The sequence below is a fragment of the Blastomyces gilchristii genome (assembly GCF_000003855.2).
Source record: "Blastomyces gilchristii SLH14081 genomic scaffold supercont1.7, whole genome shotgun sequence".
Classification (NCBI taxonomy): Eukaryota; Fungi; Ascomycota; class Eurotiomycetes; order Onygenales; family Ajellomycetaceae; genus Blastomyces; species Blastomyces gilchristii.
Window position 1 is genome coordinate 3,067,434 of NW_003101676.1, and position 21,745 is coordinate 3,089,178.

At 39.2% G+C, this 21,745-nt stretch overlaps 5 protein-coding genes across 5 annotated transcripts; 3 read left to right on the top strand and 2 right to left on the bottom strand.

Annotated features, from left to right (window-relative positions):
- Positions 1 to 9,785: 9,785 nt before the first annotated feature.
- Positions 9,786 to 10,787, top strand: BDBG_04433 (60S acidic ribosomal protein P2). The gene is made up of 3 exons (XM_002625518.2): positions 9,786 to 9,966; positions 10,049 to 10,225; positions 10,325 to 10,787. The coding sequence occupies exons 2-3, from the start codon at positions 10,067 to 10,069 to the stop codon at positions 10,502 to 10,504; spliced, it is 339 nt and encodes a 112-aa protein (XP_002625564.1). The 5' UTR covers positions 9,786 to 9,966; positions 10,049 to 10,066; the 3' UTR covers positions 10,505 to 10,787.
- Positions 10,788 to 11,261: 474 nt separating this feature from the next.
- BDBG_04434 (40S ribosomal protein S15) lies at positions 11,262 to 12,274 on the top strand (the record flags this gene model as incomplete). Its single annotated transcript, XM_002625519.2, has 5 exons — positions 11,262 to 11,279; positions 11,353 to 11,371; positions 11,635 to 11,692; positions 11,807 to 12,103; positions 12,205 to 12,274. The coding sequence occupies 5 exons, from the start codon at positions 11,262 to 11,264 to the stop codon at positions 12,272 to 12,274; spliced, it is 462 nt and encodes a 153-aa protein (XP_002625565.1).
- A 731-nt stretch (positions 12,275 to 13,005) lies between these two features.
- BDBG_04435 (YjeF) lies at positions 13,006 to 15,596 on the top strand. The gene is made up of 6 exons (XM_031721660.1): positions 13,006 to 13,291; positions 13,508 to 13,547; positions 13,830 to 13,876; positions 13,993 to 14,003; positions 14,079 to 14,111; positions 14,188 to 15,596. The coding sequence occupies exons 1-6, from the start codon at positions 13,180 to 13,182 to the stop codon at positions 15,133 to 15,135; spliced, it is 1,191 nt and encodes a 396-aa protein (XP_031578314.1). The 5' UTR covers positions 13,006 to 13,179; the 3' UTR covers positions 15,136 to 15,596.
- A 45-nt stretch (positions 15,597 to 15,641) lies between these two features.
- BDBG_04436 (uncharacterized protein) lies at positions 15,642 to 19,817 on the bottom strand (the record flags this gene model as incomplete). The annotated part of the gene is made up of 6 exons (XM_002625521.2): positions 15,642 to 16,122; positions 16,326 to 17,379; positions 17,444 to 18,319; positions 18,428 to 18,691; positions 18,829 to 19,592; positions 19,761 to 19,817. The coding sequence occupies 6 exons, from the start codon at positions 19,815 to 19,817 to the stop codon at positions 16,021 to 16,023; spliced, it is 3,117 nt and encodes a 1,038-aa protein (XP_002625567.2). The 3' UTR covers positions 15,642 to 16,020.
- A 1,188-nt stretch (positions 19,818 to 21,005) lies between these two features.
- BDBG_04437 (uncharacterized protein) lies at positions 21,006 to 21,737 on the bottom strand (the record flags this gene model as incomplete). The annotated part of the gene is made up of 2 exons (XM_031721661.1): positions 21,505 to 21,737; positions 21,006 to 21,296 (listed from the first exon to the last, which is right to left on the bottom strand). The coding sequence occupies exons 1-2, from the start codon at positions 21,721 to 21,723 to the stop codon at positions 21,006 to 21,008; spliced, it is 510 nt and encodes a 169-aa protein (XP_031578315.1). The 5' UTR covers positions 21,724 to 21,737.
- Between the last annotated feature and the right edge of the window lie 8 nt (positions 21,738 to 21,745).

Here is a 21,745-nt window from a genome sequence, read left to right on the forward strand (position 1 = left end):
GCTGGCAAGAGAATTTGAATGAATTCTGAGAAAGTTTCTGCTATTCTTGAATGAGAAGCTCTGTGTACTGTGAAAGATATATAAAGCTTTATCAGATTTACTAACTTCTATCAGTGATTCATACAAAACTTCTCAGATATTACAAGATCACTTACAGAACTTATCAAGAAGAACTCAGTATTTCAATGATTAGTGAACACTGAAGCTGCATTCATACAGATGAAGAAGATGTTTATCAATATCTCTCTACTAATGATATTTAACTCTGATCATAAGATAGTTGTTGAAGCTGATTTCTCTGACTATATGACAGAAGAAGTGATATTGTAATATAATGATGAAGATGTTCTACAATTATATATCTTCATGTCTAAGAAACTGAGTCTCACTGAATGCAATTATGAGATCTATGATAAGAAACTTCTCACAATTATACACTGTCTAGAAGAATGAAACTTCAAACTTCAAAGTATCTCTGAATTTGAGATAATCACAGATTATAAGAATCTTAAATACTTTATAACAATCTGTAAACTCCTCAAATAATAGATGTGATGATCAGAGTTTCTAAGCTACTTTCATTTTATAATACACTATCACCTCAGCAGTCAGAACTTGATAACAGATGTTCTCTTGTAATAAGAATAAGATATGCTATCTGATATGACAGATACACACTGAATGAATCAAGAATATCAACTCTTGAATTTGAAGATATTAGTTAATCATGATGAGATCACTTATAACACTATACATACTTCATCAGTCAGAACATTCTTCAGATCTACACTGAATGAATTGTAGCATATAACAGCTCAAACTGATGAACTTCTTCAAGCACTTATCAAAGCAGTATATCAAGAAGTAACCTGATTTCCCTCAGAACTACATATAAGAACTGATATCTCAGAATATTCAATTGATGACAATAATACTCTACAATTCTGTGAACAATGCTGAGTCTCTCACTCTGAACTCTTATACACTCAGATAATGCAAGAGATGCATAATTTGTATATAACTGATTATTCAGACTGTGAATAACTGTATAGAATGATCTTCTAAGAGTTTTACTGATCTGAGATATTAAACAGCATTAGATGCTTTGTCTGAAACTGTAACTATTATTCTTTCATCATCTTATAAAAGAACTGTAGAAAAGATCTGCTGAAATTACTCAATATCTCTGATAGAATCTGATAAGATGTAGTAATTAATCTTGCTATTGATCTCTCTGAGAGTAAAGATTGTAGAAACATTCTGATTATTATGAATTAATTAAGCAAAGATGTAATATTGAAATCTTGTGATAAAATAAATACTAAACAAGTCTCTGAAGCTTTTCTATAAAGTCTGTTCTATCAGATATATGAATTACTGAGATCTATAGTATCAGATCAGAGCTGTCAATTTGTGAGCATTCTCTGAACAAGAATCTGTCAAGTTCTTAAGATTATATACTGTTTATCAACTGTCTATCACTCTGAGACTGATAATGCATCAGAATGAATAATTCAGACTGTAAAGAATTATCTTTATAAGTTCTGTAATCACTTATAAGATAACTGATATGATTTTCTTCTACACACAGAGATCACTATTAATAGTCAAGATACTGTTTTAACAGATATAAGTCTGTTCTTTCTTACACATAATTATTACATAAAGGTGTTAGATCTTCTAGAGACTACACAGTTCATACTGAACTCTCACAGTCTGATTCAGATCACTAATAATATAGTAATAAAACTCTGAGATATCTGTGATTGAGTAGAAGTCTTTATGATAAGTGCTAAACAGAATTAAGAAGATTAAATCAATGTTCACTGAGACTCTGCTGAATAATATAAGATAGAAGATCTGATATGATTGAATCTTAAGAATATATAAATCACATATTCATCTTATATACTAGATTATCATCATATCAGATATAAAGTAATAGAAGTTCTAGATAGCTATAACTACTATTTTAACACATTATCAGAGATTCATGATATCTTTTATACAAGCTTGCTTCACTGCACTATCACTGATCTGTTCTCTTCTCAACTGACTTCTAACTGACAATCATCAGAGATTATAGAAGAAGATAATAAACTTGAGTGAGAGATTGAAGATATTCTCAATGAGAGATCATATAACTGTAGCTGATAATATCTTGTGAAATAAGTCAGCTATAATTAATCAATCTGAACTCTGAGTTTCATGTTATCTGAAACAGTAGTTCTTGACTGATGAGAACTGCTTCTGAAAGAAGAAGACTAATGTAGTAAGCTGTGCCTGATCAATTATATAGACTATTTCATTACACTTCACAGATTTTAATCACTTCATTCTTGAATGTGTACACTTCAATTCTCAGTCATTCTTGATGACTGATCCTCAGCTGCCATGAATGCGTACACTCCGATTCTCAGTCATTCTCAATCATCAATTCTCAGCTGCTATGAACACATATAGATTCTTCCGCCCTGAAGCCTCACTACATATATTATCATATATGCATATAAATATTCACTTTGATTGCTGATTCTCACACTTTCTCTTTCTTTTCTTCTCTAACATTTTTCTCTTTATTATATAAGTTCTGTTTATTATACTGATCTATTCGGCGTAGGCCTCTTACAAAATATATAGAAGTATCTAAGTGTTCTTTCAGTGTTTTTATATTTAATTCTATAGATATTAAAATTATATGAGTTTCTTATTAAGTTAATCATTGAATTTTCTTATATTAAAGTTATTAAGTTACATACATATCAGCTATCTATTACTGTTGTAATTTTAACATTACTTAGAGTCACTGTGATATTATATTTATACTCATATTCAAGAGTTCTCTCATATTATTATTAGACATAATTATATTGATTGTTAAATATGTGATATCTGTGAAAGTGTAATTATATAAATATCTCATACATCTGAGATGTCAGAACTCTTGAGTCTTTCACTGATATTCTCTTATAAAATCTTACTCTCTTTATAAGATTTTATTATAAAGTCAGAGTAACTGATAGACTGGCCGGCGGAACCATGAATTTCACATTTGGTCCCATTTGATCTGGTCTCATACATTTCTTGGCGTGAGTCCCACCAGGATCAAACCTCAAAAAAATCTGAAAATGGACCATTTCTGAGAGAAATGATGTGAAAAATGACCAGATTTAATTCAAGAACAGTGAAATGAGAGTAATTTCTCAGGATAAACTGTGAAAGATGATCATTCCTTCAAAATCAGAATGAGACTGAGACTGAAGATCAAAATCAGTCTCATTCAGTTCATTCAGTGATTGCTTATATAATCAGAATTTGATAATGATTATTGATAACACTCATGAAACAACTAAATACATTCTTGTGCAAGTTTATTCTTCACTTTCTCATGAAAACTACACTTCTCTGATATACTATGATCAGAGGTATTAAACTGTCTGATAATTTCATGTTTTACAATCATGAGTTTCTTGATTGTTTCTTCTTATAATTATTCTCAGTGATAGTGACAAATATCTTGACTTGAGTTGAACTTTCACTTCATTCCCATCTCTGTCAATGAAATTGTCAGAATATCATGCATTATCAGTGCAACAGTTGAATATATACTCTCAACAATTTTTCATAACTCTAGAATTGATTTGATATGTAAATTTGTCAGATTATCTTGAAGATAGCAGTCAAATTCAGTTTTACAAGTATATAGTTTTGCCTGATTTTCAGTTGTAATCAATGTATGCAAGTTCTGTTTCAAAGTTAGTATTATAGTTCTATGTGATATGAAGTGTTATCAAAGATCATTACTTACTAGAGAATTGTATTTCACTGTCTTCACATCTCAAACATCTGCTCATTCAAATCTCTGATAGTTGACATTGTAGTAGTCTCAGGCTAATTTGACATACAAGTCTCATTCCTTCTCTATTCAATCTTGAGAAGTGTAGATGTTAACTCAACAGAAGAGATCTAGTAGAGCTGCTATAGCATAGTACTCTGCAAAAGATTGTTCAGTTTTGCTGTAGTAATATGCCAGTTTATTCCTTACAGTAATAATAGCCTGTGCTATAGCATTATCTCAGACTGAATTTCTTTTTGAGTGATTCAACTGCTTCTCAAGATGAGTAAATAAACTGTTATACACTCATCAGGCTGACTGCAGCATTGATGTACAAGTGATTGAGACTGTCTTTGTTATCTTATAAAACTAAAACAGTAAATCAATCACATATTTCAACTGAGTTCACTTCATATCAGAAAGTTTCAACATCTGAATCTTTTCTCAATCAGAGTATTACACTCAATGATCAATTATCTGATATAATCAAAGAATCTGAATAGTTATCTCATATATTGAACTTCACTGTGTTCTAACATTCTATATCATATTCAGTGATGTGACTAATTTGTTTGTTTATTGAATATCATGGAATTATTATTGTTATTTAGAGAAGATACAAATCACATTAGCAATGTTTTGAATCTGTGATATTTAAATTATTAGTCAATCTATTCAAAATTAACAGTAGTGTTATCAAAAAGTGTTATTAAAAAGCAATATTAAAAAGTGTTGTTAAAAAACATTATCTTTTGTAAAGTGAATGCAAAAGTTACTTGAGTAATCACTTTTATCTCATTCTCATCTCAAGAATCAGTCATCTCATTATTCTTCATCTCAATGTTAAGATTCTTTATCACTGTTTATATCACAAGTTGAACCACATGAGCAATGCAGAGAATATGACCTTGTTTATCATTTCAGAAATGCAAAGTCAATTTTTGCTTCAAGCTCTTCATCATAGTGTAGTTATTCATAGCATTATCAGTTGTAATTGTAAGAAGACTGAGACTAATATCTTAATAGTTATTTTTAATCACAGTCATTAATATCTCTGTTATATAATTCTCAGTATGACTACTGATCAATGATTCAAATTCAATTAATGTCTCTTAATAAGTTCAGTTCTCATCAATGTAATAACATGTAACTCTCATAAATGTAAGATTGTTTGTACTAGTTTATACATTCACTGTAAGAGACACTCTTCAATGATTCTTCAACTCTGATTCTAGATGTTGCATATTAACTTTGTAGTGTATCTCAAGATTGAACTGAAGACAGAATTGATGTGAAATATGAAGATTTGAATTAAGTATTTGAAGAAGTGTTCAGAATTCGGGGTTTTCAATTAATTGAAGAGAAAGATTCAGAGATATACACATGCAAAGTAATTATTCACAGAAGTTATCAGATGAGAGTTGTGAAATCAGAGTACTGATATATGATTATTTTTACATGATTTTCTTTAAATTAGAAAGTTAGCATTATTAAAAATCATTACCTGATAGAGCAACTTATCAGCTCAGTAGTAATTTTCTGATTATTTTTCTTTTATTATCTGCATTCTGATGACTTCAGATGTCAGGAAATTCCTTCAGAGTCATGATCAGTTCATGATGAATATTTTTAAATAGAGTTGCAGTGATTGTAGCAGAGAGATGACTCTTCAGTAATCTGCAATACAACCTGTTGATAATTATTCCATAGTTTATCTCAGTGTTTGTGTTGAGTTTTCCATAAATTTCATAGCCTGAAATCAGATGAGAAGAATGAAGTGATTATTCATCATAATTGAAAGAGAGCATTCTGTGTTGAATTGTAAATAACATAGACTTTGTGATTCACAGTGATTTCTTAAAGAGTTTATGAATCTTCAATAGAAGTAAAAGAAGTGAAAGAAGTGAATTCAGAAGATATGATAATAATTTAAGAAAGATAACAATTTATTTTCAATAACTGATCACTGATGTGTGTAAGAAGAATTAATATAAGAGAAAATAATCTTGTTTCTTAGCTTAGTTATAATTTTAGTACTAACTCAGATTAAATATCATTGATGTATAAAAGTAAACAAACAATCTTGATTAATCTCTATCATATTTCTTGAAATATATTAATATTGTGAAAGAGAGTGTTATCAAATTGCATTATCAGATGATATCATTAAAAATATATTAATATTATGAATATCAATATTGAAAAAATGTTGATACTTATACATTATAGTGATTTGTGAATCATGATAGTTAAATATATATATATATATATATTATTCCTGACTTGATTACAACTTGTACAATAATTTTTGAAAACTTAAAATCAATTTTAATTATTAATAATTATGAACTTAAACTTATAACTAACTAATATAAAAAGAAAAAAACTTTTTCTACTTCTTCTCTTTCTCATTCTTCTTATCATTCTTCATAATTCACTTCTTATTCTTCTTCTTCTTCTTCTTCTTCTTATCTGAGATGATAATCATCTCAAAATCTCTCTTCACTGCCTTCTCAGAGAAGGGTTTTCACTGCTCTCTCTCAGCCAGGTCAATCTGCATCTCAAAATCCCGCATTTTCTGATCTGCTGTCTCAGGTTCCACCTCAGCAGCAAGCAGATTGACATGCTCAGAGAGCAGAACTGTCTCCTTAATGTTCTGAATCATGAAGTACATTCAAGACCTGAATAAGACCTCAATTCTCTTCTTCTCTGCCAGCTCCTGCTAATCAATTAGAGAACAGAAGTATATCAAAAATTGTTATCTCTTAATAAATAAAAAACTTATCAGTTTTAACTTCTTTATCTCTTACTTTAACATCTTCTCAATCTTCTTCTGCTGCTGCTTATTTACAGTAACACTCTTCTTCTCTCTTTCTCTCTTCATCTTGAACTTAAATCATTCTCAGAACTTCTTCTAGTTTCACTGCTGCTGCATGAGACTCTTCACTGTCTTCTTCTTCAATCTCTCACAGGTGATGTCATCTGCATTATTTCTATACTTAGTTCAGTCTAAATCTATTAGAAGTATTACTTAAAATCATTATTATTCTACTCTCTTACAGAGCCTCTTCAAGACATCATAATATGTCTTATGATCTGTCTTCTCTCACTTGAACATCTTCTTCTTCTCTCTCTTCAATCTGTGACAGTACTCACGCGTCTTGATGATCTGCAGGATCACAGAATATTTGAAGAGAGATGATATAATTGATTTCAGTGAGTGTAAAAGAGAGATGAAGGCAAAAGAGGCGGTCAGAAATGATATAATAATGATGATAATGATGATAATAATAATAATGATAGTGATGATGATAATGATGACGATGATAATAATAATAATAATGATAATGATGATGATAAAAGAGAGAGTGTATTGAAATATATTACTGACTTATTAAATATAAAGAGACAAAGAAAATATTAACAGCTTTCAGAGATATTCAGAAACAGCTACAGTGTTGCATAGCAACATCATCTTCATTTAATACATGCAGTGTTGATATTCTTTGTATACAGTTATTATATAATCTATATCAGAAATACATGCAGAAAACAGATCTTTATTGCTAGAAAGAATGATTGCAGTGATTCTCTGTTTTCATATTATAAAGATAAGTTATTGTCATTTCTTTCTTCTCTCTTTTCTCTTCTTCTTCAACTCATCACTAAGTTCAAGCTGGTATAAAAACTATTAAAACACTCTTAGAAACTCTCAAATTGAAGAGTATAGACTAATTAAATTTTAAATATAGAAGAATCAAATTACATTCAATATTACTAATTATTCATTCTCTCTTAATAAAATCACAGTCATGTCTTTCTCTCTCCCTCTCTCAAATGAAACATGGCCTGCGAAAAGTGAGTATCACACCAGGTCATAATAATTAACATGGCCTCAGTATGCAGGGCTGCATACATACAGTACATGCTGAACTGAGAGACTGTGTAAATTGCAAATCAGTGTCAGCATCTCAGAAAGAGCTGTGCAGTGTGAGAAAGCTGCAACTCTCAGTCACATGTACAGAGAGTAAATCATCACAGTAAGTGTATATACATTGTATGAAAGTAATGCTTTTTAATAACACTCAGTCTCTGATATTATGAAAATAGAGTCTCTCTGTGAGATCTGTTTTTATCAGAAGTCAGAGAATCTTATATTCTTCAAGATCATCTTCACCCGCCTTATCTGTGAAATCAATGAAGAAAATCATTGATTTCAGTATTCTGTTCTTGATATCATTCAAGTGACAGCAGAGTTCACCCTGATCACACTTTTTAAGTGTATATTTTCTAAATATTCACATTTATACAGATATATACTAATTATTTATTAGATGATATTAAGACAATGACTCATCACAGCTGTGTTACTCTCACTGTGAGAGATATATGATTGATGATGAATATTGTAAAGACTCTGAGAAGTGAGTATTTTGAAGATGCTGCAGCTCTGTGATCTTGATTTTTTTTTGTTTTTATTTTTTATTTTTTTATTTTTCTTTTATTTTTTTTTTTTCTTTCTCTTTTTTTTTTTTTTTTTTTCATTCTGATTTTTTCTTGTTTTTGTTTTGTTTTTTGTTTTTTGTTTTTTTTTTGTATTTTATATTTTTTTTATAATTAAAATTATATGAATTATGATCTGTGTTCAGAAAAGTAATGATATTTAATAATACTCTCTGTTGAATTTTCAACAAATGAGCACTATGTTATAATATTATGTAAGTGAGAAGTGATTTCATAATCTCATTTAATATCATTCTCAATAATGAGATCAGAATGAAAATGTAACTAAGAATTCAAATATATTCTTTATCTGAGACTAGATTTTTATTTGAAAAGTGAATCTGAGATCTTTAATATTTGAAATAACATGATTTGAGATCAATGTAATGAACACAAATCATAATCAGAAGTAATGCTTTTAGACAATGTGATAACTGTAAAGTTTGATTCTGATCTCAGACACGGTCACACAGTCAGTCTAGTAACTGATAAGCAAGCTTCTATCTGAGAACTCAGTATCTGCTTAACTATTTAACTGTTTCTCTATTTCTTATATATTATTACATGTTTGAATATCTCAGTGAGTAATCATTTCTAATAAGAAGATAATGAATATGAATAATTATTTCTAATAAGAAGACAATAAATATTTTTCTAGTATAAGAGATTTACACTGAATAGATTGATATAATATTGATAGATCTTATATAATAAAGAGAAAAATGTTAGAGAAGAAAAAGAAAGAGAAAGTATGAGAATCAGTGATCAAAGTGAATATTTATATATGTATATAATAATGTATACAGTGAAGCTTCAGAGCGGAAGAATCTATATATATTTATAGTAGCTGAGAATTGACAATCAAGAATGACTGAGAATTGAAGTGTACATGTTCAAGAATGAAGTGATTGAAATCTGTAAAGTGTAATAAAATAGTCTATATAATTGATCAGACGCAGCCCATCACAATTGAAAATCAGTTAATAATCAATTCAGTATAAATTATATAAATACTTACTTTATTATTAAATTCAAGAATAATTTCAGTATTAAATTGATTTTAAATTGATTTTGAATTGATTCTGAATTAATTATTAATTAATTATAGTAATAAAATAAATTCAATCTGTATATTTAAGTAATTAACAATTGATTGAAAATCAGTTGATAATCAATTCAGTGTAAATTATATAAATACTTACTTTATTATTAAATTCAAGAATAATTTCAGTATTAAATTAATTTTAAATTGATTTTAAATTGATTGTAGAATTGATGGTAAATAATTAAGAAAGAAAGAGTGGTTTCAAATTACAAGAAAAGATGTATTGAGCGAGGTCAGGTAGTGGCACGGGCCACATTTGCGAGGTCAGCTTACATAACAAGGTCAAGTGGCGCACTTAGCGAGGTCAAGTTTTCTGCTTCCTGCATTGGTAGCTTTAGTGCCAGGCATTCGTTGCTTACTAAACGCACGCTCGCTTGCTACGAAAACAATTTTACGCTTCACCATCCAATCTTCCTTGTGCTGCAACCAACCACCGTTTTCAATCCCCATCGAACTCGACGTCTCAGTCTCCGCCCAACTCGCGGTTAAATCGATTGATTCTCCTGTTCGGAAACTCTCAAATGTACGTATTATGCCTAGAAGTTATCTTGCCCTTTGCTGTTGACCACACCCGTATACTAATCTTGGTATTTCCTCGCTCTTAGAAAACAACACATACAAAAATGAAGCACCTCGCAGCTTACCTCCTCCTCGGCCTAGGTGGAAACACCTCCCCCTCTGCTGAGGACATAAAGTCCGTTCTCAGCGCTGTCGGTATCGATGCTGACGATGAGCGCCTCGAGAAGCTCCTCTCTGAGCTCAAAGGAAAGGATCTTTCCGAGGTCAGTGCATATCACCCCTAGCACGGAATTCCGAGGTCGTTAACTTAATATGAGTGTGGGATGGGATTACTGACATCAATTTCTTCCTTCTTTTTCTAGCTGATCGCTGAGGGAACCGCCAAGCTCGCCTCCGTCCCATCTGGTGGTGCTGCTGGTGGCGCCCCTGCTGCCGGTGGCGCCGCTGCCGCTGGCGGTGAGGCTGCTGCTGAGAAGGCGGAGGAGAAGGAGGAGGAGAAGGAGGAGTCCGATGAGGATATGGGCTTCGGTCTCTTCGACTAAATCAAGTGATACTTTTCATCTCTCGCTTCGCGAGGATATGGTCAACAACTGGGACTGCGATGCGATACTCTACGTGCCGCTTTGGAACAGAAAAATGTATCAGTCTGGCGATCATAGTTGTAAATGCATTGCAGCCGGGATGATGGCATTTGTCAAGATTAGGTTGACTAGCTTTTTGATGACATCCATGATGGAAAGGTTCATGTATTTCTAAAATCACAAACATGCCTAACGTCATCTATCTACTTGCCTACGAATCGAAGATGGCCGTTGTTCTGAACTGTTCAGGTTCCAGTAGTAGTATGCGCCTCCTCGCTCACTACAGCCCTATAGCGACGTGTAGTACCGTACCCCCAGTAGTATCTGCCGTAGATTAAAATGCCCATAAAGCTCTTCCCGCAGTATTAAGCCCTACCGTTCAATCTCTATCTCAGGACCGTCTACGAGTTATTATTGTACTCTGAACGAGCCGTGGAAGTCACGAATGACCGACCCCTTTCAACTTTCGAACAATCCCAAAAGGCTGGAAGCTCTAGGTTCACGCTAGTCCCAATCGAGAGAACAGTTAGGGCACAAACCTTAGCGCCGTCGCTTAGCCGAGCCTCACCCTCCACGCTTTTCAAACTCCTCCGCTGGTCCACCGAACGACGAGGAACGACGACCCAACCGCCTTCAAGCCCCCTTCAAGCGCGACAACAACTACCCATCGCTTTTCGAACGGCACTCGGAAAGCGTCTTAAAAGGGACATTTGCAATCATGGCTGACGTTGAATACGTGAGTGCTACTCTTTCTCGTTCTGTGTTATCCAGGAGAACTATTGAATACTGATTACTATGTGGCATTTTAGAACGCCGATGAGGCTGCTGGTACGTTGCTAATATCTATATCTCCCTGTTGTGTGTGGTTTTCTTCGTCGTCGTTCTGTGTGACAAGGGGTTAATGTGGAAGGAAATATTACGGTTGATGAAAAAATGAGTGGTTAAAATGACGAGGGTACGGGAGGAGTTAATAGGCTGGCCAGAGCAAGGGACAAACGACGTACCGAAAAATTTGAATTGGATCGAAGGGCTAGAAAGGAAATATGCAGTATGGATCAAATTTGGCTAACAGACCGTTCCTATCGAAACAGAGCTCAAGAGAAAGAGAGCCTTCCGCAAGTTTTCTTACCGGGGAATCGACCTCGACCAGTACGTTTGTTCTGCCGTCCTTCACACACACAGCCTATACATATCAAAGGAGAAGCGATTCCAAAAACTTTGAAACCTAGCCATTCTAATCGAAACATCGTTCTGAAATTACAGACTCCTTGACCTCTCCTCCGAGCAGCTGCGCGATGTCGTCCACGCTCGTGCCCGCCGCCGGTTCAATCGCGGCCTGAAGCGCAAGCCCATGGGCCTGATCAAGAAGCTCCGCAAGGCCAAGCAAGAGGCCAAGCCCAACGAGAAGCCTGACCTTGTCAAGACTCACCTCCGGGACATGATTGTGGTCCCAGAAATGATTGGTAGCATCGTCGGTATCTACTCCGGAAAGGAATTCAACCAAGTTGAAATCAAACCCGAGATGGTTGGCCACTATCTTGGTGAATTCTCGATCTCATAGTATGTGCTCTTCTTTCGCTTTTTACCGCTTCTGTGATATAATCGCTTTTGTCGTTCTATTTTGCCTTGGTTAATTCCGCAATACTAACCGTTTCCTTTAGCAAACCCGTCAAGCACGGTAGACCCGGTATCGGTGCTACCCACTCGTCGCGTTTCATTCCCCTTAAATAAACTCAAAAACAATCAAATTTGTTTCCTTTTGTTGCTACTCGGGTCGGGGTTTCCATTGTCTTCAGTTTTTTTTTTGGCAATCTTCATATTTGTGGGCTATGGAGAGGGTCGTGAAATTTATATCTATTCAAAGAGACGCATCAAAAATCCCACTCTTTGCCCCTTTTTTTTCTTTTTTTCTAGCTAGACGTTTTATATGATGATAGCTAAAAAAAAGATAATGTCATGTCCTTATCTGAACGGTTTCTAGCTTGTTTCACTAGCCTTCGAAGCATTTCCTTTTGAGTATTTTTCGAGGGAACGGGGTCCATACTTGTATGGAAAATTTGGGACAATATTTCATCGCTTGGATGAGATGAGATGCGATGCACTAATCTCTGACGCGTCTCTAGAGGAACTCCGCGAAATAGATGCCTTTTTAGACAAGGATTGCATAGCAATAAATGCGGCGCACCAACTCCCCTTCTCCCGCTCTTTCGACCCCTACTGGACCGACCATTTAAGCTGCGCCGTAACGTGGAACATCGTCGCTTTCGGACAAAAGGCAGTTACACACTCCCATAGGCTAGATGAACTACAAAAAATTCTGTGTTAATACAGGCTGTATGTAGTTGGTGAGTTGATATGTAACAATATCTAGCTCCGCCATGAGCGTCGATGCTTGACGTCAACGGTTAGCTATTATTCCGTCATAACTCACGTGGTTATAACGACGGATCAAAACAAGACATCCCGTTCCCTGAACTATACAGTTGCGAACCATCTCTAAATTTCAATCAATTGCTCGCTTTAACGCATACAGTAAATGTATTACTATATGGGAAGATAAATACACACGCGCGCAAGCCCAGCTATTTAAAAAGCGACGGTGTAAAAGACAGCTTTAATCACTTACATCAAATCCAATGTGGAAGCCAGACGACCGCTACCCAACCCAAATGATGTCCGGCCCCTCGAAGAAACTGCTCGCTAATGTGCGAAGGATTATCCCGCCCATGCTGGAGAAGTTTCATAAAGGTGAGTTCTGCTGATGAGGGTGGAAGGTTTCTTTGTCCTTCTCTCCACTCGCATGTGCGCTGCGAGTAGGCTAGCTGTATAGAGTGGATGTGGGATCAGTTAGCTAGTAGCTCGCCGAACGGATAGTACCGCACCCCCATTTTGTATCCTATCTCAGGTCATGGAGCGATGGATTTTATAATTTGCGAAATGGGGTAACTAATACCGCAATAACAGGACAGCTGGGACGTGTTGCAGTTATTGGAGGAAGTCCAGAGTGGGTACCCCGTCTACTACACTGCGTTTTTTCATTCCGCTTCCCAACATATCCAGATATCTTCCAATTTGAGATTGGAAGCAATTATCACCTTTCCATGCGTTTAGAGGCGTCTGTGCTTCATTGGTTATCATGGATTGTGTGCGCCAGAGGCTTTTGCCCTCTACCGCTTTGTCGTTCCCCGCTCTTCTATTTGATAGCGGCTGTTTTCTCCAAGAGAAAATTATCCTATTTGCTATTGAGAACAGAGCAGAGGCACTGATGCCATGTCGAACACTGCAGTTATACAGGTGCCCCGTATTTTTCTGCAATGGCTTCTGCAAGACTTGGTAGGCTTCCCTTTCTTTCCTGCTACATATACATTACACATACCCCTATTCAATTTCAGGACTTTCGAGTTGGATCTATGGGATCAACTAACTCCAATCTCGCTAACTCCATCTAGGCTGCGACATGGTAAGTCAAATAAATCGCTACATGAATACATCTCTTACCACAATTTGCATCCTCAACCTAACATAAATAATGTAGAGCCATGTTATCTGTGAACCATCCGCGGCAATCGTACGTATCCTCACTTCCTCCCCTATCGCAATCAGTTTATCCCCTATATAAATAACCCCTCCCTAACAATATCTAGGTAATAAAATCCTACTCCCCAAATCTCATGGTCCACCCAATCCTCCAATCCTCCAGCACCCTCTCCTCATTCGCCAACAGCCCCCTTTCCCCCCCACACGCCCGTGCGCTCGCAGAGCCCATCCTCTCCTTCCTATCCCGCCTACACGTCCTCGTCATCGGCCCCGGCCTCGGCCGAGACCCAACCACGCAAGAAATAGTCATCGAGATCATCAAAGAAGCACGCGCGAGGGAAATCCCCATAGTCCTAGACGCGGACGCCCTGCTTCTCGTCCAGAACCACCCGGATCTCATCCACGGCTACGCAGAGTGCATTCTGACGCCTAACGTTGTGGAGTTCGCGCGGCTGGCGAAAGCGCTGGGTGTGGATGCGGCATCATCATCATCATCACCACCATCATCCGTATCGGACAATGATGCGGGCAAGTCGGCGGCTTGCAAGCGGCTGTCGATTGCGCTGGGTGGCGTGACGATTATACAGAAGGGGCCCCATGATGTGATTTCCAATGGGATTGCCAATGTCATCTGTGACGTGCGGGGTGGGTTGAAGAGGAGTGGCGGGCAGGGGGATACGTTGACGGGATCGTTGGGGACGTTACTTGCGTGGCGCAAGGCGTATCACGAGGGGCTGTGGGAGACTGGGGAATCTGAGGCGGAGGCTGGGAGGGAGGAGCTATCTGAGCGCGATGTTGAGAAGGAACTTTCGCTTGGTGGTGAGGAGAGTGGCGGTGGTGGAGGCCGGGAGGAAGGTGGTAATCGGCAACAGAAGAAATTATCTAGGCCTGCAACACTTTTGTTAGTTGCGTGGGCGGGTAGTGCGATAACGAGGGAATGCTCGAGGAGGGCGTTTGTAGCGAAGGGGAGAAGCATGCAGGCGAGTGATTTGACGGACGAAGTGCATGGGAGCTTTTTGGATTTGATTGGGGAGCCTGGGGAGGCGAAGCTGTGAGTGGTTCATTGCAAGTACGCATTCATTTTCGGGTTGTAACGATGTAGATCATTGTTTTATAGCTCTGCAGGACCGGGATGGATGAGATTTATGTGAAAACGAGTGTTTTATGATGTGAATTTCCCTACATACTGAAAATTGAAAATGGCAGAGATTGCTAAACAGGGAGAAGTATGACGGGTAATGAAGCGGTGTCCATCAACCGCAAAACATTCTCTAAACTACCCCAAAGAGTTACAAAAGGAATGAAAGGAAACATCAAAGGAAAATAAACAGGAGAAATTATATCCAATCTAGTATTATAACTCGGGCCATGAATCTCTGAGAAAACCTGGCGTATCCCAACACTGCAGCACTTGAAAATGGGAGAAAGACAGGGGGAAAATCAAAGGGGCTAAAAAAGTACGCATGGAAACGAAAACTACCGCAGCTAGATATAAATAACCCTGGCTACCATATCCATCATGCAAAACACATATACCTAATAAGAAAAAAAAAAAAAAAAACCAAGACTTAGATCGTAATAACGGCAGAAGGTCATATTCCCGCGAGCCAAAGATCAAATGTGCTCAATTACCCACCCCATCCCATTCTTCCGAATCCCAGATAAACGAACAAAATTTTTCCCAATTTGACAAAGTCATAACCGCACTGTTTGTATTCCTGTTTAGAAACGAAGAAATCCAAAAGGGCGGAGAGCTTCCTAAGCTCGAAGATAGAACCAAACACAAACGACAAAATTCGTTTAATATATCCTCTAACCTTGGTATCCCAGCGAAAAGGTATATATAGAGCTATATATATAACGTGTAGCATGGGCGCCGCGACCGTCGAGGAGCTTACCAATGCACGTTGATATACAATAGTATTTGGTGGTATATATATTTAGACTGTAAACTTGCAATTGGCGCAAGGAGAATGGTCGCATTGGATACACCTTACTGCGACTTCGTACATGTATTCACTTGTCCCGGAGGGACACTTGCACTGCAGTCGCGCACATCTTGTCAGCTGGTATGATAAAGTGGGGTGAGAGGGGATATATATATTTGAGCTAGATTATTCATCCTCGCATTTTTCCCTTCTCACTCTTTTACAATATTTTAGGTGAATGAGAAGGAAAGAAGGGTGAAGAAGGGAGAGGAGAAAGGCGAAAGCCACTCAATAGAACAACGACACGTTAGACTTACACAAGAAATAATCGCGCATGGCGGAACTGTATTGTTGATAGGGATGAGACCGTTTACATCAACATAATCATAGTTCTGCCCAAATGGGTTGACAGCCGTGGAATAGCCGTTTCCCCTTCCGCCAAACGCTGCTGCTTGCTGCGAGAGTATCCGCTGCTGTCCATCGGGCATCGTCGACGCTGAGTTGAAAGATGAAGAGCGATGAGACACAGCATTGTCACCCGGGCGCGAATCTGCCATGGTAGAGGCGTGTTTACGCTTGGTAGCCGGTGCGAGAGAGACTTGAAGTGCTGCCCCTGGTCGACCGCGAGACCCCGGAGCTGGCGAGCGGCGAGTGTGTCTACGAATGGGAATCGTGAGAGGTGATAGAATAGACTCGGTGGCACTGGCGGTCGGAACGGTAGATTCCATGTCTCTTGTCGGCTCTGCTTCTCCGCCGTCGCTGCTTTTGGGCTTCTCGCCTACATCCTCAACTATCTCAAATCCATTAGACGTTTCCAACATGGCTCCTGTCATATCTTCTTTCTCTATACAATGCCCTGTAAGGGTCCCCTCTAGGTGAACCCAAACATCAATGCTTTGTTTCTGCTTATAATGTTCGTTGTCAATGTGATCAAACCGTTCGTCCCAAGCATCCTGCCCTTCTTTTCGCAGCCGAATGAGCTCGCGGCAGAATCCACACCAGAATTGGAATTGTCCATTTCGTCCAATCTCATTTCGTTTCACGGTTTGCTTTGCGGCCTTCCCGTCGAGGGAGTGTTCGGATTGGAGGTGCTGATGGAATCTGTCTTTGCGGTCAAAGACTCGTGCACAATCGATTTGAGAACGAACTAGGAAAGCCGGAGGGAAATCCTTATGGTCCGGCCCTTCCATAAGTGTCTCATCGCGGATCGTTACATGATCTTTTGGGGAAGGGTTTACTGGACAACGCCAGCGCTGGAGCTGGAAATGCTGAGTGTTTTCATGACGTTTCCAGTCGTTTTTACTTCCAAAACTTTTAGGGCATCCAAGCTGGGTGCACCCATACGGTCGAGAGTGACGCTTCTCGTGCTTTCTAAACTTATCCGTTAGCAATTGAGGTACCCCACTTAGATAAAGAGGAGAAAAGGAGGATACACTTCATCTCAGACATCCGTCCAGTCTCTCGCGTACAACCATCATAGCTACATGTGAAAACCTTTTTCTCGCGACGTCGCTGAGGGCTGTCCTTACTGGTGAGGTTAGTGGTTCTAGGTGGCGCTATGTTTGTATCCACTTGAGATGCTTCTAAATAATTCAGACCGGCCTTGAACATATCGCGTAGGGCCTTGTCCCTAGATTGCTTTGACCCATTCTTAATTACCTCAAGATATGACTCCATGCCGGAGCCACTAGGTAGTTGAGAAGGATAATCAGTGGCACCAGCATCTGGCGGCTCACATAAACCAGCACCGTTTCCATCTCGCAGTTGCTCTGGCCGTAAGTTGGGTACATATTTTCCCATGGCTTCGAACAGACCTAGAATAGCCTCTGTGAATGAAGCAAAATAAGGTCCCTGTTTCGTTTCAGGAAGGAATTGTGAGGATGGGTTATCTCCACCGTTGTGTTCGGAAGGTTGAGCAGCATCCTGTGGGAGTTCGATATCATCCCAGGCATTGAACGAGCTCAGCTGACACCTCTGATCCTCATGTGAAGAGCCGGATAAATCTTCCGTCCCAGCTTCGACAGACATCGAGTTGATAGTGCAGTTCAAGGTGTTACTGCTAACATGGTCCCACTCGTCCAATTGAATACCTTGTGGATAGTGGGAATTGTTGCTAGATGTCCCCTCATCTATGATGGTTGCCCCGTAGGGGTGAGATTGCCGATTGCTTAATTGAGTCGTTTCTTGGAGCGGGTTGAGCCTATAGCTATTTGGATCTATAAGCTCCTGTTGAGCTGAACCAGTGGGCAAGCTATGTCCCCCTGAACCGTTTAGGCCTGACTGCTTCACAGAGTCAAACCAAATATTAGAGCTATTTTTAGTCAGTATACTGATATGACATACTCAAAAGAAGAGAGAAAAGTCGAAACAACGCAGAAGAAGACAAGTAAGAATAATAAATAAATAAAACTGGTCTTACCGCCGTAAAAGCTCGTCGGTATTCTCGTCCCTGTGGACGCGCCTAAGATGTTGTTGAAAATTATCTTTCCGAGGCCAGATCTTATCTTTTGTCGCGCAGTTTGTCCCGAAGCACTTGAACTCGCTTGTATTTCCATGCGTTGGCTTGATCCCATGGCGACTTTTCTGATGTCTCTCCAGGTCATTGATTGTCCCGTAGCCCTCTTTTCGAGGGCAGCCGGGTTCTGTGCAGTGGAAACGTTTTTGATGACGTATCACGTGCTTCCTAAGCGGCTTCACATTAGCTAGGCCATCCTCCATTGAATTTTAGACATTCAAGATGGAGAAGGGAAAAGAAATAAAATAAAAGAAAATACAAAGAAAAGAAAAGAAAAAGAAAAGAAAAAAAAAAGATCAACTCACTTTTTATCTGATTGAGACTTTCCAACCCATTCACATTCAGCTTCATCGCATGCAAACGGCGGATCGTTTACTTGTGATCTTACCTCCATACTAGTCTGCCAGCAAGCTTGCTGTTGCTGCTGTTGTTGTTGCTGTTGCTGCTGCTGCTGCTGCTGCTGCTGCTGTTGCTGTTGCTTTTGCTGTTGCTGTTGCTGTTGCTGCTCACCAACGAAGGCATATTGATTTTGCAGGGGAGGGTAACCCTGTGGTGTATTCCAAAAGGGATCTATCGTCGGCGGATACACGGCCTGGTCAACTGAGAAGGGGCTTACAATGGACGTCGCCGTCACGCTTGTGGCGTAACCAGAGTCCGAAACGGAATGAACGTTGACATGACTACCTAACCCAGTCGGCGTTTGTCCAAAGTTGTTGCCCGACATGCCAACGTCAGGACCTCTAATCCTCTGTTTCTTATTCTCCTGCCTTGGGGTTGGGTTATCTTGGATAGGTCGTACCGGATCCCACAACAGCAGTTTGTTGGTGTTGAGATGCGCGGTGGGATCTTGTTCGAACGAATTACGGTTGAATATGTTCCCTGCAAACATCAACGGCGGTGAGCCTGAATGTATTTCGTAAGGAGTCAACGCTGGTGCAGGTCCCGAATTGTCGTATGAAGGCGTGATCATATGTTGGAAAGTATTTATGTCCATTCCCCCCTGATAGAAATATCCGTTATGCCAGGCTGAATTGCCATGAACGGTACTCGGCGTCTCCTCGTCCGGTACCTAGTGAGGGTGGGGATAAGGTGTTAGTTAGTGCGACTACATGGATGATGCTACCTCTTATACCCCGAAGCGAGGAGGTATATCGCTAATATACAGCTTTCTGAGGGTTACAAGAGACATAACCACATCGCATTAAACATTATTAAAGGAAAGATGAGCCATCCTTACAGTGGTAAGGAGCATTGGTTGCCCATTCCCGTGAGGTATATGATGGTTTGGGGCCATGGCGAATAACCCCACCTTAAACGGTAGACACCAAATGTTCTAGATCAGAGTATAAAATGAACGAGTATAGTAAAGAAGTATGAGAGGGGTACTCTTTTAACGTTTCGCATTTGAATGCAAGTAGAGGATTTAGGAGAAGGTTGTAGCTAAAATGAGACTATAGAGCTCAAATTATGGTCTAGGGAAGTAATGGTAATTATATCAGGTATAAAACCAGGGTGAGTAGCCAAAAAAAAAAAAAAAAAAAAAAAAAAAAAAAAAAAAAAAAAGGGTAACGAGAAGAGGGAAAATCGAGAGAACTAAGCTTATAAAAGTCAGTAGGAGTAAAGGTAGACGAACGCAAATAGAATTGGAGAAAGCTCGAGACAAGGAATATGACAACGGATTAGTTACGGGACAACTCCGGTAGTAGCATGTAAATCAAAGACGAGTCGGAATACTGATCCGAGTACGCATTGATGGAACTCCCGAAGGGAGGAAACAAAAAAAGGGAGAGGACGCCGGTAGAACTTCCAACAAATGAAGTGCTAGCACTAGGCGTGGCTTGTGCAAAAGTCAAAAGCTTCTCAGGTTTTCGAGGCCCTCCCCGTCGGCCTATTTGGCATTCCGGGTTTGGGAGTTTTTTTTTTCTTGCAGTTCCCGTCGTCGGCAGCTCGACGTGGCGGTGAAAGAGCGGCCGCACTGGAGCAGAAAAGAGAGAACAAAATAAATCCCTACTCGACTTTCGCGGTGTTATTGATAAACGACCAACTACAGAGTACATGCCGTTCGAATTATCATCGGGGAGAGGTTCCGGTGACAGATATGGTGACAGGAGGCGGAAACGAAACAGGTCCCACCGAAAAAAAAAGGAAGCAAACAGGGAGAACGTGAAGAGTCTGACGCTGATAGCAGCACAGATGGGTATCAAGTCAAAAAAGCATGCACTAAAAAAAAAAGAGAGATCAAAACCTCAGACAAATGACTTAGTGAAAAGCAAACTGATCGGCACACTCCTCCCTTGGGGATGGATATCTCGGTTTGTTCTCTCCCTTCCTCACTTTTGCAGAAGAAGAGGAGAAGAGAAATGAAGCATTGGGGAACTCTCTGTTGTCGATAGGGGAAGGAGACAGAAAAAGCAAAAACAACAAAAATCCCGGGTTTGGGCGAGCAAATAATAAGATGCTCAGAATGGTTTGGCTGCCAGCTCTAGATGTTCCATCGAAGCCATGAAGAAGAAGAGGAGGCTTGGGCCTCTAGCTTATTAGCGCAGCCCCGACGGGCGCACCAGAATGCAGTAGGCATACGGGGAGCTGGGTGGGCTGGACCCCGTCGTCTTTGGTTGGCGGAGACCTTTAGCGGTTGCATCCACGCCCTTCGACTCCACGCTCTGCTAGACTGCCAATGGCGATGGTTGGTGATGGTGACGGTGGTGGTGGTGGCTGATAGATGCTGATTGATGGGTTGTTGTCCTAGGTTTGAGCCGCAGTCGATCAGACCCTGTGACAGCCCTGGTACGGTACGTACACTCCGAACCCGTCTCATCCAGCGCACTATTGCTGCATTCCGCGTATTATTACCAGCTGGGAACGAACAGCATGTAAGTTATATATTAATAATGTTTGCTCTGCTGCCTGATCTGATCTTGGTCTGATGCCGGCCCAGCGCTAGTCCTCATTGGGCTCCGCAGCGCCGTCCATCTGCAAACCCACAGCCAACCAAGCGGAACTATCCCATCCCATCCCATCTTCGCCCTGCCCTGTCCTGTCCTGCCCTGTCCTGTCTCTAAATCCAGGCCTCGTCTCTTCACCGGGGGTCGCGGGAGATCGATTCCATTCCTCACAAATGTACAAAGTAATCCCAGTGCACGGTTCGTTCCCATTACGGATGCTTCCCTTGTATGTACTGCGTATGTTACCCCAAACATTGTTACCTTCTCTGACTGGCCC